Below are 24,925 nucleotides of genomic sequence, written 5' to 3'. Positions count from 1 at the left end.
CCCATGGTTTCAGTTAGTAATAGTGACAGACACCACTCATGTTCTGTGGAAAATGGGTTATGAATATAAAAATGCATAACTCAGAGATGCTTTAAACAACACTTGGTCTTTTGACCCATCATTTTTGATGGTATAAGCTGCTAGATCTGTACAAAAACAGGAGATATATGTAACATTTGTAGCTGGAAGTTATACGTACTGTCTACATATTTGTGTTCCAAATATTTGTCTCTGTGAAAACCCCAACAGGAAATAGGGCTACTGTATTATGAGTGTATGCTTTATGAGAGGTTAGCAGTACTTAGCCAACAAAAGGCCCGTATGTGGCCCAACTCCCACCTGAAGAACACTGCTGCCTATGTTCAGACCAACAAGCAGGCAATGACTGATGGCTCATAGAAAGAAAAGGGACAGGTAATCTCACTTATGTAACAATCTCCATCTTGGACACTTCTTTTACGCGAGGAGAAACATGGAATTCCCTCGACAGGGGAAAAATATGAAGAGGGCACTGTGATTACTCCATCTTTGTTCTTCAGCCTGCCATGGAAATTGCCTGATACATCCTAAGCAAGAGAGAACTTCACTGGAAATGCAGGTCAGGATAAGATCATTTCTGACCTGAAGATTTCAACGGATATAAAGGCAGCTGTTTGGGGGTAAGAACTCATAAGCAACTAGATTTTTAAAGGGAAGAGAATTAGGTATGCATTCTCTCATTTTGGTATCTCATTTTTATCTGCCTGTTTTCTTAAAACCACTTAAATCATACTGTATTGCTCAATGAAAAAACTCTTCTGTTTATAATCAAGCCCAGTGTAATTTATTACCTGGGGAGGGCTACCACTGTGCATCTCTCTTTTTCATTGATAAAAGGGAGCTTAACCTTATGAGCACAGCCTGTGCACATCTTTTGCACAGAGAGACAGATTTATTTATGTTTTGATCCCTTCTGGGGGTCTATTTCCTGGGTACAGTGCCCTAGAGCTGCACCCACCCTTAAGATGTGGGTAAACAGTGTCAGCACAGCTTTGCAGGGTATGGGGTTGGTTAAGCCCAACTCCGTGCTTTGGCTGGGGGAGACCAGGGGATCTGGCTCCGTAGGACAGGTGATGGAAAACCTCAATGAGTAAAAAGGTGGGTTTCACTGGCATAATCATCACACCAGGGAACATCTCAAGGCCTCTTCTGTGACCACAGCCCATCACAGTAAATAACTACAGGAACTTTTCCAGGTACTTGTCACCTCCAGCACTGGCTCTGACCCATAAACAATCATCTCTTAGGACCATTGCACTCAACCTGTTTCCACTGATACTTTTACAAGAGATTGATGTAAATATTACCACACTGCACATCGTGTGCCAAGGTAAAGAGAAGTTACTCACCGTAGTAACGGTGGTTCTTCGAGATGTGCCCCGTGGGTGCTCCACAATAGGTGTCGGGCTCGCCCGGCACCGCAGATCGGAAGTCTTCCAGCAGTTTCTCCGGTATCGCGCATGTGCTGGCGCGTGCTGCCCCCCTACACGCCCCCCCGGCTGCGTGCACGATCCGGTCCCCACCAGTTCCTTGACCAACCGCCTCGGATGCTCCTGAAAAACACTAGACAGAGATCCGAAGCGGGGAGGATGGGCGGGTGGTGGAGCACCCACGGGTACACATTTCAAAGAACCACCGTTACTACGGTGAGTAACTTCTCTTTCTTCTTCGAGTGTCCCCGTGGGTGCTCCACAATAGGTGACTACCCAACAGTAACCCAAGTAAGGAGGTGGGTAATCAGTTTATGTGCAGCTTGCCCCCGAGAGGACTGCTGTCGACAGACGGGTATCTTCGTCGAATACCCGAGGCAGGGCATAATGCTCGGCGAAGGTGTCATAGGATGACCAGGTCGCCGCTCTACAGATGTCTTAACGCGATGCCCTTGAAGAAGGCTGTTGACGCTGCCACCGCCCTAGTGGAGTGAGCCCTGGGCGGGGCCAGCAAAGGAGCATTTTGAAGCTCGTAACACATTTTTATACAGGACACAATGTGCTTAGAGATTCTCTGTGAAGAGAGACCTTCTCCTTTTGACCTGAGAGAGAGAGAGAGAGAGAGACTAGGAGCTTGTCCGTTTTCCGGAAGGACTTAGTTCTGTCTATGTAGAAGGCCAATGCCCTCCTCGCATCCAGGAGATGCAGGCGTGCCTCCTTGCCGGAGCTGTGAGGCTTCGGGTAAAACAAGGGTAAAACTATTGGCTCGTTAAGATTGGACTCCGAAGAGACTTTTGGAACAAAAGGCTGGGTGCAGCCTTAAGGTTACCGCCTCATTTGAGAATACCGTGCAGGGCGGCGGTGCCATCACTGCCGCAAGCTCACTCACCCTGCGGGCTGACGTAGTTGCAAGGAGGAAGGTTGGTTGTGTTTTTTTTTTTTTTTTTGTTTTTTTATCGTAAGGAGACGTATGGGAACTGTGGCTAATGGTTCAAAGGCTGACCCGATAGCGTGCTGAGCACCAAGTCCAAATTCCACGATGGTGGAAGCGGTTTCCGAGGGGGTAAATGTTTACCAGCCCCTTCAAGAACCTGGTAACGATAAGATGGGCGAATACCGTGGTCCCTTCCTCTGTATGCCAAAAGGCTGATATAGCGGCGAGGTGGACCTTTAGCGAGGATAGAGAAAGCCCGCCTCTCTTGAGGTCCAATAAGTATTCTAGTATTACAGGTATAGGAACGTCAAGGGGAGCTAACTGCTTGGTGGAACACCAGGCTGTGAATCGAGTCCATTTCTGCTTCTAAGTCCTGCTGGTGGAGGTCCTTCGGCTACATTCCAGGACTTGTTGTACTCCCTCCGTACACGTGCTCTTTAAAGAGCGAAGCCATGGATTAGCCATGCTTGTAGGTGCAGACCCTGAGGGTGCAGGTGCACTAAGGACCCCTGAGCCTGCGTGAGTAAGTCTGGCGCCACCGGTAGAGGAAACGGTGGGCGGTCCGACATGCGCAAAAGCAAGGGAAGCCATTGCTGCCGATCCCAAGCGGAGCTATGAGTATCATGCGAGCTCTCTCCCTTCTGGCTTTGTGCAAGACCTTGTGGCAAACAGATCGATCTGGGGAAACCCCCATGTACGAAAAATGCGCCGTAGCAGATCGGAGTGGACCTGCCATTCGTGCGTGATTGCGAAGCGCCTGCTCAGCTGATCTGCTTTCACGTTGTGAGCACCCGGCAAGTACGAGGCTTTCAACGTTATGTTGTTGGCGATGCACCAATTCTACAATTGGACTGCTTCCACACATAGGGCACGGGATCATGCTCCACCTCGTCGATTGATGTAAAACATAGTGGAGGTATTGTCGGTATTGAATCCCGACTACTTTGCCATGTAGGTAATCTCGAAAATGTTTGCAGGCGTTGAACACAGCTCTGAGCTCCAGCATGGTTATGTGCAGTGTCTGTTCCACAGGGGACCATAGCCCTTGCGTTACCTTGTCGCCGATGTGCGCTCCCCTTCCCATGTGGGAGGCATTGGTAATAAGAAAAACAGAAATTTCTGGTTGGTGAAAAAGGCACCCCCACTAGCAGATTCTCGGGGTTTTCCCACCACGCCAAGGATCTGCGCACCTCCGTTGTGGGTGACACCACCCTGTGGACGGTGTGGGATGCCGGTTTGTAAACGCTCGCCAGCCAATGCTGCAGGCTTCACATGTGCAACCTGGCATTCCGTACCACACACGTCACTGCCTCCATGTGGCCCAGCAGCTGTAAGCACGTTAAGACCAGCACCGTGGGGCTGTATGTGATGACTTGCACCAGCGAACTGATGGCAGGGAAGCGGGCGTCAGGTAGGTACACCCTTGCTGTGATAGATTTTATGCGTGCCCCTATGAACTCTATGTTCTTCTTCGAGTGTCCCCGTGGGTGCTCCACAATAGGTATCGGGCTTGCCCGGCGCCGCAGATCGGATCTTCCAAGCAGTTTCTGCCGGACCACGCATGCGCCGGCGCACGCCGCTCCCTTGCGCGCTCCTGGCCATGTGCGCGATCCGGTCCCCGCCAGTTCCTCTTAACCGCCGTCGGCTGCAGACGGAATCCGAACTAGGCTGAGGCCAAGTAGCGTATTCAATGACTTTAACTGTTTTTCTTTAAAGTTTTTTTCAAGTACTTAGGCTACTGCAAGTTAGCCAGTTATTTTTCAAAAAAAAAAAAAACAACAAACAAATTACAAGCGGGACAGCTTCAATCCAGTCCCAGTAACAAGCGCCGGAGGCCAGGAGCATAGGGCCATCAGCCCTCCTGCTGCGGCAGGCCATCAGAAGGGGAAAACAGCACAGAAAAGGTGCTAAGTACCCGTTTTAACAACTGAAAGACTCACCAACAATGTCCTCTTCAGGATTTAAAAAATGTGAGTCCTGCCGAGAGGCGATGCCAGCGTCTGATGGGCACAGTCTATGCATAAGGTGCCTTGGGGAGTCCCATGTTGCACAGAAATGCTCCTTCTGTGCTAAATTAACAGCCAGAGCAAGGAGAGACAGGGAGATGCGGCTTAAAATGCTGCTTTTCGACAAGGCCCTCCAGCCAGACGTGCCGGAGCGGCCGCAGCAGGAGGGACCCTCCGGGGCCCATAAAAGGAAAGCTGCCTCCCTCACCCCATCAGCGCAAAAACGGAGGAAAGTCTCCCCAGCCCGATCCCTGCCAGCAGCAACAGCGAGCGGGACGGGAGGAGCGAGCAGCCCCCAGCCGCAGCAACAGCTGATCGGCAGCGGCACGGAGAGCCACATGGAAGCGGCTCAGCCTCCGATAATCAGCCAGCCGCCCCGCACCGCAGGCAGGGCGGCGGCTAAACAAGCGCCGGTACCGGCAGCACCGCAGGCAGCGGCACCGACCCCCGGGGAACTGGCGGTGCAGAGAGCGCAGGCACGCAGCCTGCAGGCACCGGAGGACACCGCACGTGCGGCACCGCCCTCGAGCGTGCCGAGCACGGTGCGGACGGGGCCGGGATCCCCCGTACGTCAGGGGGCGGAGTTACCTCCTCAAGGGAGGGGGAAGGCTGCACACAAGAGGAGGCATTGCAGCCCCTCTCCGCACAGGGCTGTGGAGTTGCTTTCTCACAGCCCTCCGCTTATGTTGCAGACTCCAACCAGAATGCAGGGGTCCCCCCTAACCTACCCGGAGCCCCCTTCTCCATTTTTGCAACCAGCCTCACCCTGGCTGGGACCACCTTCACCCTTCCTGGGGTTGGAACCGCTGGACTATTATGCAAAATCGCTCTCTCCAGTGTCTCGACGATCTCCCTCCCCCAGACGCACAGGGTATGCACCAAGGGAGTGGTCTAGGTCACCTTCCCAAGAACAGTGCCTATACTGCCATGGTCGCCCCTACCACGCGGGGCATAGACACCATCGGCAATCTACTAGGGAAAGATCCCCACAGACGATCTCGTACCCCCGAGGGCAATCGTGACCGGGGACAGACTCAAGCATCTCAGGGGGGACTGGTTATGGAACCCTCTAGTGAGAGGGTGTACCATCACCAGCAGGAACTGGAAGGGTCCAGAGAGACGTACCCCAGCGGTTCCTCGCTCTCCTCCCCGGACGAGGCTATGGCCCCGGGGGACGTCCATCCTCCAGACGATCTCAAACAGTTTCAAGAGCTGTTTAAGAGGGTGGCCTTCACGCAAGGCATCCAGACAGCAGAGGTGCAAGAGAAACACCATAAGCTCCTCAAAAATTTGAGACCTCCGGCCTCCTCCAGAGTAGCAATACCGCTTGATGAAGCGATCTGAGAGTCCGCCACTACGATATGGCAGACCCCTGCGACTATTCCGCCTGTCCAAAAGAGAGCGGATAAGAAATACTTTGTGCCGGCGAAGGGCATGGAGTTCCTGTTCAGCCACCCACAGCCAAATTCCTTGGTGGTGGAGTCGTGGCAACAAAGATCAAAGACATCTCAATTCAGGACAGGGGGAACAGACAAAGATGCCAAGAAGCTAGAGCTGTTCGGCAGAAAGGTCTACTCCTCCTCCACCTTAACGTTGCAAATGGCAAATTACGCAGCGCACTTAGCGAACCATAATTTCGACAACTATTCCAGGTTAATCTCCCTCATGGACTCGCTTCCAGAGGACAAAAAGCCGGTGCTCAAGGCCATAGTGCAAGAAGGCTACGCGGCCTCGAGGATGGGAGTTCAGATCGCCCTGGACGTTGCGGACACAGCAGCACGTTCCACAGCAACGGCAGTGGTGATGCGAAGGGAGTCCTGGCTCCAGACTTCGGGTATACCGAGGGATCTGCAGGCAAAGATAGTTGACCTTCCCTTCGACTCGCAGAAGCTGTTTGCTGAATCAACTGACTCGGTCCTTCATTCCAGTAAAGATTCAAGAGCCACACTCAGGACCCTGGGGATTTACACCCCTCCTTACACAAAGAAAAGGTACTACCCTCAACAAAGACGGTACCAGTACCAGCAACAGCGCCCCCAGTACCACAGGGGTTACGAGCAAGGGTGACATCAACAGCACCAGCAGTACAGAACTCCCAGGCGACGTTCACAACAGAGCCGTGCGTCCTCGGGGCGGGGCCAAAGGCCACAAGTTTGACATACAGATCCAGGGCTGCGCCATCACTACCATCGCACAAGGTCATCCGAAGCGACTATTCCACCATCGCCTCCGACCATTCTACGACCAGTGGCAAAGGATCACCACAGACAAATGGGTGCTGGAGATCATAGCCACGGGGTACGCCATCCCCTTCCAGTCGCTCCCACCATCATGACCTCCACCCAAGCCCCACCTCCAGAAGGCCTCCCATGTAGCGAGGCTCAGGCAGGAGGTGGACCATCTCATGCTCATAGGGGCAGTGGAAAGAGTACCGGAGCAACTGCAAGGGAAAGGGTTCTACTCCAGGTACTTCCTTACGGAGAAAAAGACAGGAGGCTGGAGGCCCATCTTAGACCTTCGCGGCCTCAACCGGTACCTGCGCAAGCAATGTTTTCGGATGATCACAATCGCCTCCATCCTTACAGCACTAGACGATGGAGACTGGTTCGCAGCCCTCGATTTACAAGACGCGTACTTCCACATAACTATCCATCCGGCTCACCGGCGATTCCTCCGGTTCATGGTAGGCAACGAACACTTCCAATACAAGGTCCTACCGTTTGGCCTCTCCTCGGCCCCCAGAGTCTTCACCAAGACCTTGGCAGTGGTGTCAGCCTACCTGCACAGACAGGGGGTATTTATTTTCCCGTATCTGGACGACTGCCTGCTCAAAGGGGCCTCGAAGGGGGAGGTTCTGCGCATGATACGCATCACAGCAAACACGTTCTCTTCACTCGGCCTGGTTATCAATCTGGCAAAATCAAAAATAGACCCCACACAGGACATAGAGTTCATAGGGGCTCGCATAAACTCGGTTACAGCGAGAGTATATCTACCAGAGGCTTGCTTTCGGGCCATCGGCTCCCTCGTGCAGGTCATCACCTTCAGCCCTACGGTGCCGGTCTTGACGTGCTTACAGCTGCTGGGCCACATGGCAGCGGCGACGTTCGTAGTACAGAACGCCAGGTTACACATGCGCAGCATGCAGCACTGGCTGGCGAGTGTATACAAACCGGCAGTACACATCGTTCACAGGGTGGTGTCGCCCACGGCGGGGGTGCGCAAATCCCTGCAATGGTGGGTAAACCCCAGGAACCTGCTAACAGGGGTACCCTTCCACCAGCCGCAGATATCGGTTTTTCTCACTACAGATGCCTCCCTCACAGGGTGGGGAGCGCACATGGGCGAAGAGGTGACTCAAGGACTGTGGTCACCCACGGAACAGTCACTACACATAAATATACTGGAGCTCAGAGCAGTGTTCAATGCCTGCAGACACTTTCGAGACCATATACAAGGCAAAGTCGTCGGGATCAGTACAGACAATACCTCCACCATGTTTTATATAAACAGGCAAGGAGGAGCTCGATCCCGTGCCTTATGCGAGGAAGCAGTCCGCTTATGGAACTGGTGCATCGCCAACAATATACTCTTGAAAGCCTCATACTTGCCAGGTGTGCACAATGTGAAGGCAGACCAGCTGAGCAGGCGTTTTGCACTCACACACGAGTGGCAGATCCGTCCCGATCTGCTACGGCCAATCTTCCACGCATGGGGTTTTCCCCAGATAGACCTGTTTGCCACTCAGCACAACAAGAAGTGCCCACGATTCTGCTCCAGGGCAGGACTGGGATGGGGGTCCCTGGGGGACGCGTTCGCGATCCCGTGGAGGGGCCCCCTGCTTTATGCGTTTCCTCCCACAGTGCTGATCCACAAAGTCTTGCAGAAAGCCAGGAGGGAAAGGGCCCGGATGATCCTGGTCGTCCCAATGTGGGATCGACAACAATGGTTCCCCCTACTCCTGCGCATGTCGGACCGTCCACCGATGCCTCTTCCGGTGGCGCCGGATCTGCTCACGCAAGCCCAGGGGTCCATAGTGCACCCGCACCCCCAAAGCCTGCGACTGCAAGCGTGGTTAATCCATGGCTCAGCTCCCTAGAGAGCACATGCACAGTGGAAGTACAGCAAGTCCTAGAAAGTAGCAGGAGGACTTCCACCAGGAAGACCTACAAGCAGAAATGGACTCGCTTCACGGCTTGGTGTTCTACCAAACGGCTGGCCCCGCTTTTGGTGCCTATACCTACAATACTAGAGTATTTACTGGACCTCAAGAGAGGAGGACTCTCGCTATCCTCGTTGAAGGTCCATCTTGCCGCCATCTCGGCGTTCAGACACGAGGAGGAAGGGCACACGGTGTTCGCCCACCCTATGGTTACCAGGTTCCTCAAAGGGTTGGTAAACCTATACCCCCCTCGAAAACCAATTCCTTCATGGAACTTGGACCTGGTGCTTACCACGCTAATGGGACCACCGTTCAAGCCCTTGGCCACGGTCCCCCTCCGCCTCCTTACAATAAAGACGACCTTTCTTCTTGTAATTACGTCAGCTCGTAGGGTGAGCGAGCTCACGGCAGTCATGGCAACGCCACCCTGCAGTGTTTTTTCCAAGGAGGCGGTAACCATACGGCTGCATCCAGCCTTTGTTCCCAAAGTTTCTTCCGAGTTTCACATTAACGAACCTATTGTTCTACCCTCGTTTTATCCAAAGCTTCATAACTCCAACGAAGAGGCGCGCCTACACCTCCTGGACGTGAGGAGGGCGCTAGCCTTCTACGTAGACAGGACCAAGTCCTTCCGGAAAACGGATAGACTCCTAGTCTCCCTCGCTCCCAAGTCGAAAGGAGAAGGTCTCTCCTCGCAGAGAATCTCAAAGCACATTGTATCCTGCATAAAAACGTGCTACGAGCTCAAAAAGACTCCTTTATCGGCCACTCCCAGGGCTCATTCCACTAGGGCGGTGGCGGCATCAACAGCCTTTTTCAAGGGCGTTGCGTTAAAAGACATTTGCAGAGCGGCGACCTGGTCATCCTACGACACCTTCGCCAAACATTACACCCTTCACAGGGTATTCCAAGAGGATACCCGTCTCTCTACAGCGGTCCTCTCGGGGACAAGCTGCACATAATCCGATTACCCACCTCCTATCTTGGGTTACTGCTGGGTAGTCACCTATTGTGGAGCACCCACGGGGACACTCGAAGAAGAAAGAGAAGTTACTCACCGTAGTAACGGTGGTTCTTCGAGATGTGTCCCCGTGGGTGCTCCACTACCCGCCCATCCTCCCCGCTTCGGATCTCTGTTAGTGTTTTGCAGGGGCACCCGAGGTGGTTGGTCGAGGAACTGGCAGGCACCGGATCGCGCACACGGCCAGGAGCGCGCAAGGGAGCGGCGTGCGCCGGCGCATGCGCGGTCCGGCAGAAACTGCTTGGAAGATCCAATCTGCGGCGCCGGGCAAGCCCAACACCTATTGTGGAGCACCCACGGGGACACATCTCGAAGAACCACCGTTACTACGGTGAGTAACTTCTCTTTGTGTGGGTTTGGACTTTGACTTTGCGAGGTTGATGACTAGGCCCAGCGAATAAAAACGTGTCCGCTGTGACGCGTATCACGCGTGAGACCTCTGCCTTCGAGGCCCCTTTTAGCAGGCAGTCGCCCAGATATGGGAAAAACAAACACCCTCTGTCTGTGCAGGTATGCTGACACCACTGCCAGGGTTTTGGTAAAGACTCTGGGGGCCGAGGAGAGGCTGAACAGAAGAACCCTGTGCTGGAAGCGCTCCTGGCCGACCGTGAAGCAAAGGAAGCGTCTGTGTGCCGGGTGGATTGTTATATGAAAGTAAGCATCTTGTAAGTCGAGTGCTGCAACCCAGTCTCCATCGTCCAGTGCCGTGAGCATCAAGGCAACTGTGATCATCCGAAAACGTTGCTTGCGCAAGTAACAGTTGAGGGCCCGAAGATCTAAGATGGGCCTCCAGTCTCCTGTTTTCTTCTCTGGTAGGGAGTAGTGTGAATAAAAAAAAAAAAACATTCCCCTGGAATTATTCCGGCACTCTTTCCACCTCCCCTATGAACATAAGGTGATTCACCTTCTGCTTGAGCCTCGCCTCGTGGCAGCGTCCCTGAGGTGAGGCCTGGTGGGAGGCTTCGTCGGTGGAAGCGACTGGAAGGGGATCGCGTAACCCGTGGCTATGATCTCCAGCACCCATTTGTCTGTGGTGATCTTTTGCCATTGGGAGTGGAACGGTCTGAGGCGATGATGGAACATGAGATGAGAGTGGCACTGAGCGATGGTATTGATAGTGAAGCCCCCGACATACCTGTCAAACTTGTTGCCTTTGGGCCTGACCCGAGGGCGTACGGCTTTGTTGAGAACGTTGCCTAGGAGTTCTGTACTGTTGCTGCTGTTGATAGCGCCCTGGGCCGTAGCCCCGTTGATACTGAGCACGCTGTGGTTGTAAGCGTAGTGTCTTGGCTGAGGATAAAATTTTTCCCTCCTGTATGGGGGAGTATAAATGCCCAAGGTTCTAAGTGTAGCACTCGAGTCCTTACTGGAGTGAGGGACTGAGTCGGTTGAGTCTGCAAACAGCTTTTATGTATCAAAGGGAAGGTCCACGATCTTCGCCTGTAGGTCCCTTGGGATACCCGACGTCTGGGGCCAGGATTCTCTTTGCATGACCACTGCTGTAGCCGTTGAACGTGCTGCCGTATCCGCCACGTCCAGGGCAATCTGGACTCCCGTCCGCGATGCTGCGTAGCCCTCTTGAATAATCGCCTTTAACACCGGCTTTTTGTCTTCTGGAAGTGAATCCATGAGGGGAGTAAGCCTGGAGTAATTATCAAAATTATGGTTTGCGAGGTGTGCCCATAATTTGCCACTCTCAATAGCAGGGTAGAAGAGGAGTATACCTTCCTGCCAAACAGCTCTAGCTTCTTAGCATCTTTGTCCGATCCCCCCGATTTGTACTGAAGCCTTTGACCTCTGCTGGGATGACTCGACCACCAAAGAATTTGGTTGTGGGTGACTGAAGAGGAACTCCATGCCCTTTGCCGGGACAAAGTACTTCTTATCCGCTCTCTTGTTCGTAGGCGGAACAGAGGCCGGAGTCTGCCATATAGTAGTGGCTGACTCCAGAATGGCTTCGTCCAGCGGAATAGCAATTTTGGACGAAGCCGGGGGTCTCAAATTTTCCAGGAGTTTGAGATGTTTCTCCTGCACCTCTGCCATTTGAATGTCTTGTGTGAAAGCCACCCTTTTAAACAGCTCCTGGAACTGTTTAAGGTCATCCAGGGGAGAGACATCCCCGGGGGCCATGGCCTCATCTGGGGAGGATGAGGAGGAACCACTAGGGTAAACCTCCCTCGAACCCTCGGGTTCCTGTGGTCGATGATACACTTGCTTGCTGGAGGATTGTGAAGGAAAGTCTCGGGGTTCTAAAATTAACTCCCCTTGAGACAACTGTGTTTCCATCCCCGATCGGGAGTGCCCACGGGGGTATTGAGCGGCCGGGGGGGACCTGCCCCTGGGTGTAGGCCTGTGGTGTCTGTGTCCAGCATGATAAGGATGACCATGGCAGCATGGGCAAGGGTCCGGGGATGGAGACCTAGACCACTCAAGGGGTGTGTACCCCCGATGTCTGGGAGAGCGAGACCTCTGCGACGACACAGATAGAGGTGAAACTGGCTTGTGATAGTACTCCAGGGGATCCAATCCCAGAAATGGTGAAGGTGGCCCAAGCCATGGTGACATTGGTTGGAGGAACGGAGAAGGAGGTTCCGGATGGGCCGGTGGAGACACAGGCCTTCAGTGCGGCGTGTGTATCACAGGGGGAGGGCTTGGTGCTAAGAGCAGCGCAGCCCTGTCCGGAGATGGACTGCAGTGCCGGGCTTTTGATTTTGCCTTGCCCCTCCCCTGTGGGGCCGGCACCGCCCCCTTCCGTGCCGGGGATCTCGGCCCCGCTGTCAGCGCCACGCTTGGCACCATCAGCTGCGGTGCCACACGGGTATCCTCCTCCGGTGCCTACAGGCTCCGTGCTTGGCGCCCCTGCACCATTGGTGCCGCGGGGGCCGGTGCCGCCTGTTGCGGTGCCGCCGGGTCCGGCGCTTGCCTCGCTGACGCTCTAGGCGCCGCGCTTGCCGGCTGTTGTATAACCGGAGGCTCAGCCTCTGCCACATGCGCTGCCGCTTGCCCGAGTATGCGGCTGGGGGCTGTGTGCTCCGCTCGTCCTGCTCGCTGCAAACGCCAGCAAGGATCGGGCCAGGGAGAGTTTCCTCCGTTTCTGCACCGAGGGGGTCAGAGAAAACTGCCCTCCTCTTATGCAACCCAGAAGGCCCTTCTGGGTGAGGCTTCTCCAGCAAGTCCGGCTGGAGAGCCTTAACAAGAGCATTTTACGCCTCATCGCTCTGTCCTTCCTGGCCCTGGCTGTGAGCTTAGCACAGTGAGAACACTTCTGGGTAGCCTGTGATTCCCCCAGGCATCGGATGCATTCGCTATGCCCCACGGAGGCCGGCATAGCTTCACGGCATGACTCACGCTTTTTAAAACCTGAAGAGGCCATTGCGGTGAGTCCTTTACTGTTAATAGGGTACTTAGCACTTAATCTGTGCCTTTCCACCCCAAATAGTGATCACCGGCCTGCGGGGTAGCGGGCAGCCTAAATGGCCTTCACGTCCGCTCTTCTCTTCTCCGTTCCTCTTTTTTTTTTTTCTGCTGATATTCTCTTTTTCTTTGCTTTCTCTCTCTTTTTTTTTTTAAATAACCAAAAACAACGAATGACACATAGAAAAAAAAAACTTTCATCTGACTCTGGCCTTAGCCTGAGTAGATTCTGTCTGCAGCCGATGGCGGTTGAGTAGGAACTGGCGGGGGCCGGATCGCGCACGCGGCCGGGGGCGCGCAGGGGGGGCGGCGCGCGCATGCGCAATCCAGGAGAAACTGCTGGAAGATTTCCAATCTGCGGCGCTGGGCGAGCCTGACACCTATTGTGGAGCACCCACAGGGACACTCGAAGAAGAATTAAGAATTCTCTAGAGTTACTTTTGCTTTAGAAACTACAACAATTTAGATATTGGCTTACAGAGTACGCTTATTAAGTTTGAAGATGATACCAAGCTGGGTGGGGTTACAACTGTTTTGAAGGATAGGCTCATAATTCAAAATGATCTGGAGAAATGGTCTGAGGGAAACAGGATGAAGTTTGAAAAGGACAAATGCAAAGTACTCCACTTTGGAAGGTGTAATCAGTTTCACACATACAGAATGGAAAGTGACTGTTGAGGAATAAGTACTGCAGAAAAATCTTGGGGTCATAGTGGACTGCAAGCTAAATATGAGTCAACAATGTGACGCTGCTGCAAAAAAAGCAAACGTGATTTTGGGATGTGTTAACAGGAGCAAGACAAGAGAAGTCACTCTACTCAGCGCTCCTTACACCTCAAGTGGAATACTGTGTCCAGTTCGGGGCACCACGTTTGAAGAAAGATGTGGAGAAATTGAAGAAGGTCCAGAGAAGAGCAACAAGAATGATTAAAGGTCTAGAGAAACAGTTATGAGGGAAGACTGAAAGAACTGGGCTTGTTTAGTTTAGAAAAGAGAAGACTTGGAGGGGACATGATAGTAGTTTTCAGGTACCTCAAAGAGGGTTACAAGGAAAAGGGAAAAAACTTCAGTTCTCCTTGGTCTCTGAGGACAGGACAAGGAACAGTGGGCTTAAACTGCATGAAGTGAGGTTTCGATAAGGCATTAGGAAAAACTAACTGTCAGGGTGGTTAAGCACTGGAATAAATTGTCTACGAAGATTGTGGATTCTCCATCACTGGAGATATTTAAGAGCAGGTTAGACAGATATTTATCGGGGATGGTCTAGATGGTGTTTGGTCCTGCCGTAAGGGCAGGAAGCTGGACTCTATGACCTCTTGAGGTCCCTTCAAGTTCTAGTGTTCTATGATTTTACGATAATGGCTAAGCCTGACTTCACAATGGCTCAAACATGCAATTGGGCAATACATGGTACTTAATCCAGTTCACAATACAGACTAAAGTTTGCTGCTAAGGCTGAATATCTGTGATGTTGGATTTTTAAAGAGACTAGCATACAGCAGCTTTCAGTCACTACATCAGATGCATTTTGGTTAAGATTAAAACTAAATGGAAGATGTGTGCTGTCTAAATCCCCTACATTTCAGGTTTTAATAGAACATAGCTACAATACAAAGCATAACATAACATTTAATTTATACAGTATGTTTCTTACCATGTCTCTTCCATCTATGTCCCCGGATAGACATGCTAGTCACAGCATTTCTTGATATTCTGGATGAAGTAGGTGTAATTTCAACCTGAATGCATCGTGTGCCTTCTTTACTAGATTTCATGGCACCTTGAGGCAGTGAAGCCTTTATTGCATTAGCAACCTAAAGAAGAAAAAACGTGAATGAAGTTCTGTTAGAATCCAAATTTCGATAAATACTACTGATCGTAATTAGAATATTTTACTACTCTGGGAAAAAGTATACTAATCACATTAAATCAGAGATCAGATATGATCGTGTGGTTCACAGCAAAGATCTAAGATCAGATAAAAATTCCTTTGCAATTATGGCTTCATTTCAAGTAGTTTAAAAAGTTTAAATATCAAGCAACAAGCTCAATCCTTTATATCACTGCTTTGATGGTAGTCTCCATTAAAAACAAGGATTACTTACCCCATCCTTTAGCGTGCTTCTGTGCTTCTGCCCATGCTTGAAAATTTAAAAATTCAATTTTTCCATTGTTTCAGTGAACAAAATAAAATTTTGGGGGGTGGGGGAGGAAGCGGGGCAGGAGGGAGAGGGAGATTTAAAGATGTACACTTCCAAATCAACTTTAGTGTAGGATTTAGATGACCCTTGTGGATTTATGGCTCACCAGCATCATTTACACGGTTCAGAAGCTCTGTATCCCTATTTGTATTGGAAAATCCCAGAAATAAATACCTACCAATAGTGGTTCTGGATACAGCTCCAGTTGAGCTCTATACAAAATGTCATCCATTGCTTTACGAGCTAGATCCCATTCTCCATTATAACTAGAAAAATCACAATTAAATAGGATTACAAAGTTATATAAACTGCACCTTCATTTTTACCTCTAGTAATAGCAGTCTCTCTCTCCTTGGCCACAGTACCTTTAAACGACAATAACCCTATTCAGAAACCAGTTCAGGTGCTTCACTAAACTTATTGTTAGTAAGAACCAATAGTACAGTTGTCAAGTATCAGAGGGGTAGCCGTGTTAGTCTGGATCTGTAGAGCAACAAAGGGTCCTGTGGCACCTTATAGACTAACAGAAAAGTTTAGAGCAGCATCCAGGACCAGCATCTGAAGAAGTGAGTTATCTCACGAAAGCTCATGCTCTAAACTTTTCTGTTAGTCTATAAGGTGCCACAGGACCAATAGTACAGTTCTGACTTTTAATTAAAGCAAAAGAAAAGCAAGTTAAAAGTTTGTTTAAAAATAAGTGACTTACACTTTTGAGTGATTTAATTTTAGGTGAACATTCAAAAAGTTACTACATTTAGTCACTGAATTTCAATAGCAGTTGCATACAGGTTGAATTTCTCTCATCTGGAACACTCTTGCCTGGCAACATCTGTAATCCGGCATGATTTTTAGGCAGATAACCACTTATCATAGGTGTGGCCAAGTTTCCCATACTCCCATAAACTGGGTTAACAGCCATCAGTTCACATTTTCAGTGTTCTGTGCTGTTTAGCTTTAATTTATCCTTAAATGTTTTCTAAAAGCCCAGTAAGTAGTGGAAGTGTTGGTAATGCTCCTGCACAATGCTGACTTCCTCCGGTCCAGCAAGTTCCCTCATTTGGGACAAGCCAGATCCTGAGGGTGTTGGGCAAGAGAGATTCAACCTCTAGGTAGTGTGCTATCTTCTGTTTCGCATTTTGAGTATTTATTTATGTTATGAATAAGTCTACATGCAGTTATTTCAGTTAATACAAAAATATCAAGAGTCAGTTCGTTTACCTGTGTTCATTAGCATAAGATTTAAAAAAAGAGTGCTTAAGACAAGCAAACCAACCATTTGAAATAAGATTGAAATGAGTTTTCCAAAACTGGAGTCATATTTGTCACTTCTCAGCACAAATGTGTGCGAGTAAAGAGAAGTTACTCACCTGTAGTAACGATGGTTCTTCGAGATGCGTCCCCGTGGGTGCTCCACAGTAGATGTCAGGCTCGCCCTGGCGCCACAGCTCGGAAAGTCTTCAGCAGTCTGTCAGGTCGCGTATGCGCCGATGCGCGTTGGCTCTTCGCGCATTTACGGTCACGTGCGCAATCCAGTCCCCGCCAGTTCGTGATCAACCGCTCCGGATGCCCCTAAAACACACACAAGCAGAGCTCCGAAGTGGGGGAGGAACGGGTGGGTAGCGTTGCACCCACGGGGACACATCTCGAAGAACCATCGTTACTACAGGTGAGTAACTTCCCTTTCGTCTTCGAGTGGTCCCCGTGGGTGCTCCACAGTAGGTGACTACACAGCAGTAACCCCCGCCCCGAAAAAGGAGGTGGGTACCCGATTTATGCGCAGCTTGCCCGTGAAAGGACTGCTGTCAACAGGCGTGTATCCTCATCAAGCATCCTGTGCATGGCGTAGTGCTTGGCGAAGGTGTCATAGGAAGACCACGTCGCCGCTCTGCAGATATCTCTCAGCGTGATGACTGTGAAGAAGGCTGTTGACGCCGCCATTGCCCTAGTAGAGTGGGCTCTTGGTGGAACTGGCAGAGAAGCCTTGCGAATCTCGTAACACAGTCTTATGCAAGACACAATGTGATTTGAAATCCTCTGTGAAGATAGCGCTTCTCCTTTTGACCTGGATGCAATGGACACCAGGAGTCTGTCCATTTTCCAGAAATGTTTAGTTCTATCGATGTAGAAGGCCAGTGCCCTTCTTACGTCAAGTAAGTGCAACTGTACCTCTTCATTTGAGTTGAGTTGTGAGGCTTAGGATAGAACGAGGGCAGCACTATTGGTTCGTTGACGTGAAAGTGTGAAGAGACCTTCGGAATGAAGGCTGGGTGTAATCGTAAGACCACCGCTTCTTTTGAGAAAATCGTGCAGGGTGGTGTGGACATTATGGCCGCGAGCTTGCTCACTCTGCGAGCTGATGTGATTGCCAAGAGGAAAGTCGTCTTAATAGGAAGTAGTTGAAGGGGGACCGTAGCCAATGGTTCAAAGGGCGGTCCCGAGAGGGTGTGTACAACTAGGTCTAAACTCCATGATGGTGGTATTGGTTTCCGAGGGGGGTACAGGTTCACCAACCCCTTTAGGGAACGCGAGACAACAGGATGGGCAAATGTGGTTGATCCATCCTTTTCATGCCGAAACGCTGATATAGCTGCCAGATGCACCTTTATAGAGGATAGCGAAAGTCCATTTTGTTTGAGTTGTAGCAAATAATCCAGAATCGTAGGTATGGTGGCGTCCTGGGGTATTAGTTGCCTAGAGGAACACCATTCAGAAAAACACAACCATTTGTGCTGATAAGTCTTTCTGGTGGAGGTTCTCCGACTACATTCAAGGACTTGTTGTACTCCCTCTGAGCATGTAGTCTCTAGGGCGCTTAGCCATGGATTAGCCAGGCTTGTAGCCGAAGTCTCTTCGGGTGAGGGTGCAGTATTGACCCCCGAGCCTGAGAGAGAATGTCCGGTACTGTTGGTAGGAGAAATGGCTGATGTTGAGCCATGCACAAGAGCAACGGGAACCACTGTTGTCGGTCCCATGTTGGGACTATGAGCATCATGCGTGCTTTCTCCCTTCTGGTCTTCTCCAAGACCTTGTGTATAAGTGTCGTGGGAGGGAACGCATAAAGTAGAGGGCCCTTCCATGGGATCATGAAGGCGTCCCCCAAAGACCCCTGTCCCATGCCCGCTCTGGAGCAGTATTGGGGACATCTCTTGTTTTCTCGGGTGGCGAACAAGTCCATTTTGGGAAAACCCCATCTGCGGAACACTTGGTGGAGTAGATCTGGATGGATCTGCCACTCATGAGTGGGCGCAAAGTGTCTGCTGAGTTGGTCCGCCTTGACGTTGTGGATTCCCGGTAGGTATGAAGCCTTTAGAGTTTTATTGTTGGTGATGCACCAGTTCCAGAGCCGGACCGCCTCCGCACAAAGTGTACGAGACCTGGCTCCCCCGTCAGTTTATATAAAACATGGTGGTGGTGGTGTCGGTATTCACGCCGACTACTTTTCCACGCAGATAATTGAGAAAGTGCCTGCACGCATTGAACACTGCCCTGAGCTCTAATATGTTTATGTGCAGTGTCTTCTCCGTGGGGGACCATAATCCTTGAGTGGTTGTCGTCCATGTGAGCCCCCCATCCCATGTGGGAGGCATCTGTTGTAATGAACGCCGTGATTTGCCGTTGGCGGAAGGGCACCCCTGTCAGGAGATTCCTGGGGTTTCCCCACCATGTTAGCGAGCTTCGTGCCTCTGTTGTAAGTGACACTCTTGTGGACGTTGTGGATTGAGGGTTTGTATACTGTTGCCAACCAGTGCTGCAATCCTCGCATATGCAGCCTGGCGTTTTGCACCACAAACGTGGTGGTTGCCATATGCCCCAACAGTTGTAAGCATGTGAGAACTGGAACAGTGGGGCTGTACGTTAGTAGTTGTACGAGAGATTCGATGGCACAGAAACGTGCCTCAGGTAAATACACCCTTGATGTGACTGAGTCTATCCGAGCCCCTATAAACTCTATATTTTGTGTGCGGTCGGTCTTTGATTTTGATAAATTGATGATGAGGCCCAGTGAGGTAAATGTGTTTGTGGTGATGCGTATCATCCGTAGTACCTCCTCCCGGGAGATCCCCTTTAACAGGCAATCGTCCAGGTATGGGAAAATGAAAACTCCCTGTCTGTGTAGGTATGCCGACACCACCGCTAAGGTCTTGGTGAAAACTCTGGGTGCTGAAGAGAGTCCGAATGGGAGGACTCTGTACTGGAAATTATCTGTACCCACAAGGAACCGGAGGAAGCACCTGTGGGCTGGATGAATCGCAATATGAAAATACGCGTCCTGCAAGTCGAGGGCTGCAAACCAATCGCCCTGGTCTAGTGCCGTGATTATTGAAGCCATCGTAGTCATTTTGAAGCGCTGTTTGCATAGGTACTGGTTCAGTGTGCATAGATCCAAATGGGTCTCCACCCCGCTGTCTTCTTCTCTGTCAGGAAATACCTGGAGTAGAAGCCTTTGCCTTGAAACTGTTCCGGTACCCTCTCCACCGCCCCTATGAATAGGAGGTGGTCCACCTCCCGCCTTAATTCCGGTAGGTGAGAGGGGTCTCTGAGGACGGGTGCGGTGGGAGGATTTGGTGGAGGTAAAGACTGGAAGGGGATCGTGTATCCCGTGTTTACAAATCTCCAGTACCCACTTGTCCGACGTGATGCTTTCCCATTGTGGGTAGAATGGCTTGAGTCGGTGATGGAACATGTACTGAGATAGGCACTGAGGTACGGTCTTGGCTTCGCTGCCCTCGACATACCTGTCAAACTTGCTGTCTCGCACTTTGCCCTGCGGGGGCGCTGCCCTGCTGAGGCCAGCGCCTAGGGCCCTTATAATGTGTTTGTTAATGACGCCCTTGATCATACCCCCGTTGAAATTGGGCACGGTGTTGTTGGTAACCATAACGGCGTTGTTGAGGATAAAATTTCTTCCTTCTGAACGGTGGGGTATATCCCCCCAAGGTCCGAAGCGTCGCTCTGGAATCTTTGCTCGGAGTGTAGAACTGAGTCAGTCGATTCAGCAAACAATTTTATTTTGTCGAAAGGGAGGTCTGCAATTTTGACTTGCAACTCCTTTGGAATGCCGGATGTATGAAGCCATGACTCTCTCCACATTACCACTGCAGTGGCCACGGCACGGGCCGCTGTATCCGCCACATCAAGTGCAATCTGCACGCCTGCTCGAGAAGCTACGTAACCCTCTTGCACGTTGCCTTAAGAATTGGCCTTTTTTCCTCTGGAAGGAAGTCCATGAGGGCAGTAACCTTGGAATAATTGTCAAAATTGTGATTCGACAAATGAGCGGCATAGTTGGCCATACGTAGCAATAGGGTAGAGGAGGAGTAGGCTTTTCTACCCAGAAGATCCAACTTTTTTATGTCCTTGTCCAATCCCCCAGATTTGTACTGAGCCGATTTGGACCTGTGTTGGGACGATTCAACCACCAGTGAGTTTGGCTGTGGATGACTAATTAGAAATTCCATCCCTTTCGCAGGGACGAAGTACTTTTTGTCCGCTCTTTTGTTGGTAGGCGGTGCGGATGCTGGGGTCTGCCATATATTAGTGGCTGCCTCCATGATTGCATCGTCCAAGGGAATAGCAATTTTAGAAGAAGATGGAGGCCTGAGGTTTTTAAGGAGTCTGGTGTTTCTCCTGCACCTCCGCCACTTGAATATCTTGGGATTGAGCTACCCGTTTGAACAGCTCCTGGAACTGTTTCAGGGCATCTGGGGGAGAAATGTCTCCAGGGACCATGGCCTCGTCTGGCGAGGATGAGGAGGCGTCACTATGGTATCTCTCCTCCAATTCCTCTGGATCCTGGCTGTATTGCTGTGATTGTCTTTGTGGAATTTCGAGGTGGGGTTCAGTGTCCTTAGACCCAGCCTCTGATTGGCGCAGCCGTGGTGTTCCCCCAGGTGGAAGCAGAACACCCTGGCATTGAGGAGTGGTCGACGGGGATCCATAGTGAGACGTTGAACTCCTATGATGACGCCTCGCATAATGATGGCGGTCATAGCAACAGGGACAGGAGCCTGGCGATGGAGACTGGACCATGACCCAAGGATTAAGGGTGGTGCCTGGAATGACGAGACCTCCGAGATGATACCGACGTGCGAGGAGAGCCTCTATGAGAAGACTCGTAGGGATCTCTGCTAGATGCTGGAGAAAAGCATGCAGATCCCTGTGATGGGCTCTGAAGAAAAGGAGAAGGACGTCTGTGGCAGGCTGAAGGTGTTGCTGCCCGTCGAATCTCTGGTGGTGATCGCGGTGATAGAGGCAGTGCAATTCCCTCAGGAGAGGGGCTGTGGTGCCTGGTCTTCGTTTTAGCCTTTACCCTCTTGGGTGGCCCTACTGGTGAACTTGGTACCGCAGCAGGTGTCATGCTGATTTCCACCGCTCCCGGTGCCGCCGTCCTCGGTGCCGCCGTCTCCGGTGCCTCTGGGGAAATCCTGATCGGTGCCACAGTAGCCGGTGCCGAACTGATTAGTGCCCGCACGGCTCTCGGTGCCAACTCCCCAGCCGCTGCAGGGCCTTGAGTTGTTGCATGCGCCGCGGCTTTACCAGTAGAGGAAGCCAGCGTGTGCGGGCCCTTTGTTACACTCGTCCCACTCCCAACAGTCAGGAGCAGGGATCAAATAGGTGAGGCTCTTCTTTTCTTCTGCGCAGAGGTGGTCAAAGAGGCAGCCTTCCTCTTGTGCGCTCCTGAAGAGCCCTCCGCATGTACTGCCTCCGATGCAGCAGGCTGAAGTGCTTTGTCAACTAACAGCATCTTCAGCCTCATTTCTCTGTCTTTTCTAGCTCTATTAGTCAACTTACAACAATGGGAGCACTTCTGAGGAACGTGTCTCCCCGAGGCACTGTATGCATTTGCTATGGCCATCCGAAGCAGGCATGGCCTCCCGGCAAGATTCACACTTCTTAAAGCCGGGGGATGGCATTGTTAAAACTTAACTCTGAGTCCTTTATGTGCTAATAGCGCACTTAACAGTCTATTGATGTTAAACAACCGTTGGCCTTTGAAGGCTGACAACAAACACGGCGGGCCCGCCCAGAGGGGGCCGCTGCTGTTCTAAGATAGTCTTTAGGTTTTAAACAACTTTAACAGAGACTAACTATAATAACTATAGAACTGCTAGCTATAACTGTTAAAACTATTAACACTAGAAAAAAAATAAGGATTTATCTGTCTCGGGCGTTGGAGCCAGGGAGGATTCCGTCTGCAGCCGTTGGCAGTTGAGAAGGAACTGCTGGGGACTGGATCGCGCACGTGACCATAAATGCACGAAGAGCCGACGCGCATCGGCGCATGCGCGACCCGACAGAGACTGCTGAAGATTTTCCGAGCTGCGGCGCTGGGGTGAGCCCGACACCTACTGTGGAGCACCCACGGGGACCACTCGAAGAAGAACAATGAATATCATAGAATCATAGAACACTAGGACCGGAAGGGGCCTCGAGAGGCCATCGAGTCCAGTCCCCTGCCCCGACGGCAGGACCGACCACTATCTATCTAATCTGTTCTTAAATATCTCCAGCGAGGGAGATTCCACAACCTCCCTTAGCAACTTATTCCAGTACTTGACCACCCTGACAGTTAGGAACTTTTTCCTAATGTCCAACCTAAACTTCCCTTGCTGCAGTTTAAGTCCACTGCCTCTTGTTCTCTCCTCAGAGGCCAAGAAGAACAAGTTTTCTCCCTCCTCCTTATGACACCCTTTAAGGTATCTGAAAACCGCTATCATGTCCCCCCTCAATCTTCTCTTTTCCAAGCTAAACAAGCCCAATTCTTTCAGCCTTTCTTCATAAGTCATGTTCTCCAGACCTTTTATCATTCTAGTTGCTCTTCTCTGGACCTTCTCTAATTTCTCCACATCTTTCTTGAATTGGGGTGCCCAGAACTGGACACAATATTCCAGCTGAGGCCTAACCAGCGCAGAGTAGAGCGGAAGAATGATTTCTCGTGTCTTGTTCACAACACACCTGCTAATGCATCCCAGAATCATGTTTGCTTTTTTTTGCAACAGCATCACACTGTTGACTCATATTTAACTTGTGATCTACTAGAACCCCTAGATCCCTTTCTGCTGTACTCCTTCCTAGACAGTCTTTTCCCATTGTGTACGTGTGAAACAGATTATTCCTTTCTAAGTGCAACACCTTACATTTATCTTTATTAAACTTCATCCCGTTTACTTCAGACCATTTCTCCAATTTATCTAGATCATTCTGAATTATGACCCTATCCTCCAAGGTAGTTGCAACCCCTCCCACCTTGGTATCATCTGCAAACTTAATAAGCGTACTTTCTATGCCAATATCCAAATCATTAATGAAGATATTGAACAGAACTGGTCCCAAAACAGACCCCTGCGGAACCCCACTTGTTATGCTTTTCCAGCAGGATTGAGCACCATTAACTACTCCTCTCTGGGTACGATTAGCCAGCCAGTTATGCACCCACCTTATTGCAGCCCCATTTAAGTTGGGCTTGCCTAGTTTGTCGATAAGAATATTATGTGAGACCGTATCAAATGCTTTACTAAAGTCTAGGTATACCACATCCCCTGCTTCTCCCTTATCTATGAGTCTCGTTATCATGTCAAAAAAAGCTATCAGGTTGGTTTGACATGATTTGTTTTTCACAAAACCATGCTGGCTGTTCCCTAATCACTTTACTACCTTCCAAGTGCTTGCAGATGACTTCCTTAACTACCTGCTCCATTACCTTTCCTGGCACAGAAGTTAAGCTGACTGGCCTGTAATTTCCTGGGTTGTTCTTGTTCCCCTTTTTGTAGATGGGCACTATATTTGCCCTCTTCCAGTCTTCTGGAATCTCTCCTGTCTCCCATGACTTTCCAAAAATGAGAGCTAACAGCTCAGCTACCTCTTCTATCAGCTCCTTGAGGATTCTAGGATGCATTTCATCAGGCCCTGGTGACTTGCAGACATCTAATTTTTCCAAATGGTTTTTAACTTGTTCTTTTTTTATTTCAAAAACTAACTCTACCCCTTTTCCACCAGCATTCACTATGTCAGGCATTCCTTCAGACTTCTCTGTGAAGACCGAAACAAAGAAGTCATTAAGCATCTCTGCCATTTCCAAGTTCCCCATTACTGTTTCTCCCTCCTCACTGAGCAATGGCCCTACCCTGTCCTTGGTCTTCCTCTTGTTTCTAATATATTTGTAAAAGGCCTTCTTGTTATCCTTTATGCCTGTAGCTAGTTGGAGCTCATTTTGTGCCTTAGCCTTTCTAATTTTACTCCTGCATTCCCGTGTTATTTGCCTATGTTCATTCATTGTAATTTGTCCTAGTTTCCATTTTTTATAGGATTCCTTTTTTAGTTTGAGATCATGCAGGATCTCCTTGTTAAGCCATGGCGGTCTTTGCCCATATTTACTATCTTTCCTACATAGGGGAACAGCTTGTTTTTGGGCCCTTAATAATGTCTCTTTGAAAAACTGCCAACTCTCCTCTGTTGTTTTTCCCCTCAGTTTTTCCTCCCATGGGATCTTACCTACCGGCTCTCTGAGTTTACCAAAATCTGCCTTCCTGAAATCCATCATCTCTATTTTGCTGTTTTCCCTCCTACCAGTCCTTAGAATTGTGAATTCTATGATTTCATGATCACTTTCACCCAAGCAGCCTCCCACATTCAAATTCTCGACCAAGTCCTCCTTATTTGTTAAATCCAGAACAGTTTCTCCCCTGGTGGCTTTTTCAACTTTTTGGAATAAAAAATT

The 24,925-nt window shown here is 50.4% G+C and overlaps 1 protein-coding gene across 6 annotated transcripts in view; it reads right to left on the bottom strand.

Moving 5' to 3' along the window:
* Positions 1 to 24,925, bottom strand: part of HYCC1 (hyccin PI4KA lipid kinase complex subunit 1) — a 90,181-nt gene that overhangs the window by 7,503 nt on the left and 57,753 nt on the right. For all 6 annotated transcript variants that reach the window (XM_074986175.1, XM_074986177.1, XM_074986179.1 and 3 more), the window contains 2 exons: positions 15,386 to 15,473; positions 14,661 to 14,820 (listed from right to left, as the gene is read on the bottom strand). In XM_074986175.1, coding sequence (XP_074842276.1) covers positions 14,661 to 14,820; positions 15,386 to 15,473 — 248 coding nt within the window. The remainder of the gene's footprint in view (positions 1 to 14,660; positions 14,821 to 15,385; positions 15,474 to 24,925) is intronic.

The sequence above is a fragment of the Carettochelys insculpta genome, chromosome 2, assembly GCF_033958435.1.
Source record: "Carettochelys insculpta isolate YL-2023 chromosome 2, ASM3395843v1, whole genome shotgun sequence".
Taxonomy (NCBI): Eukaryota; Metazoa; Chordata; order Testudines; family Carettochelyidae; genus Carettochelys; species Carettochelys insculpta.
The sequence above is the reverse complement of the archived record's forward strand: the minus strand, read 5'-3'. Positions and strand labels throughout refer to the sequence as shown.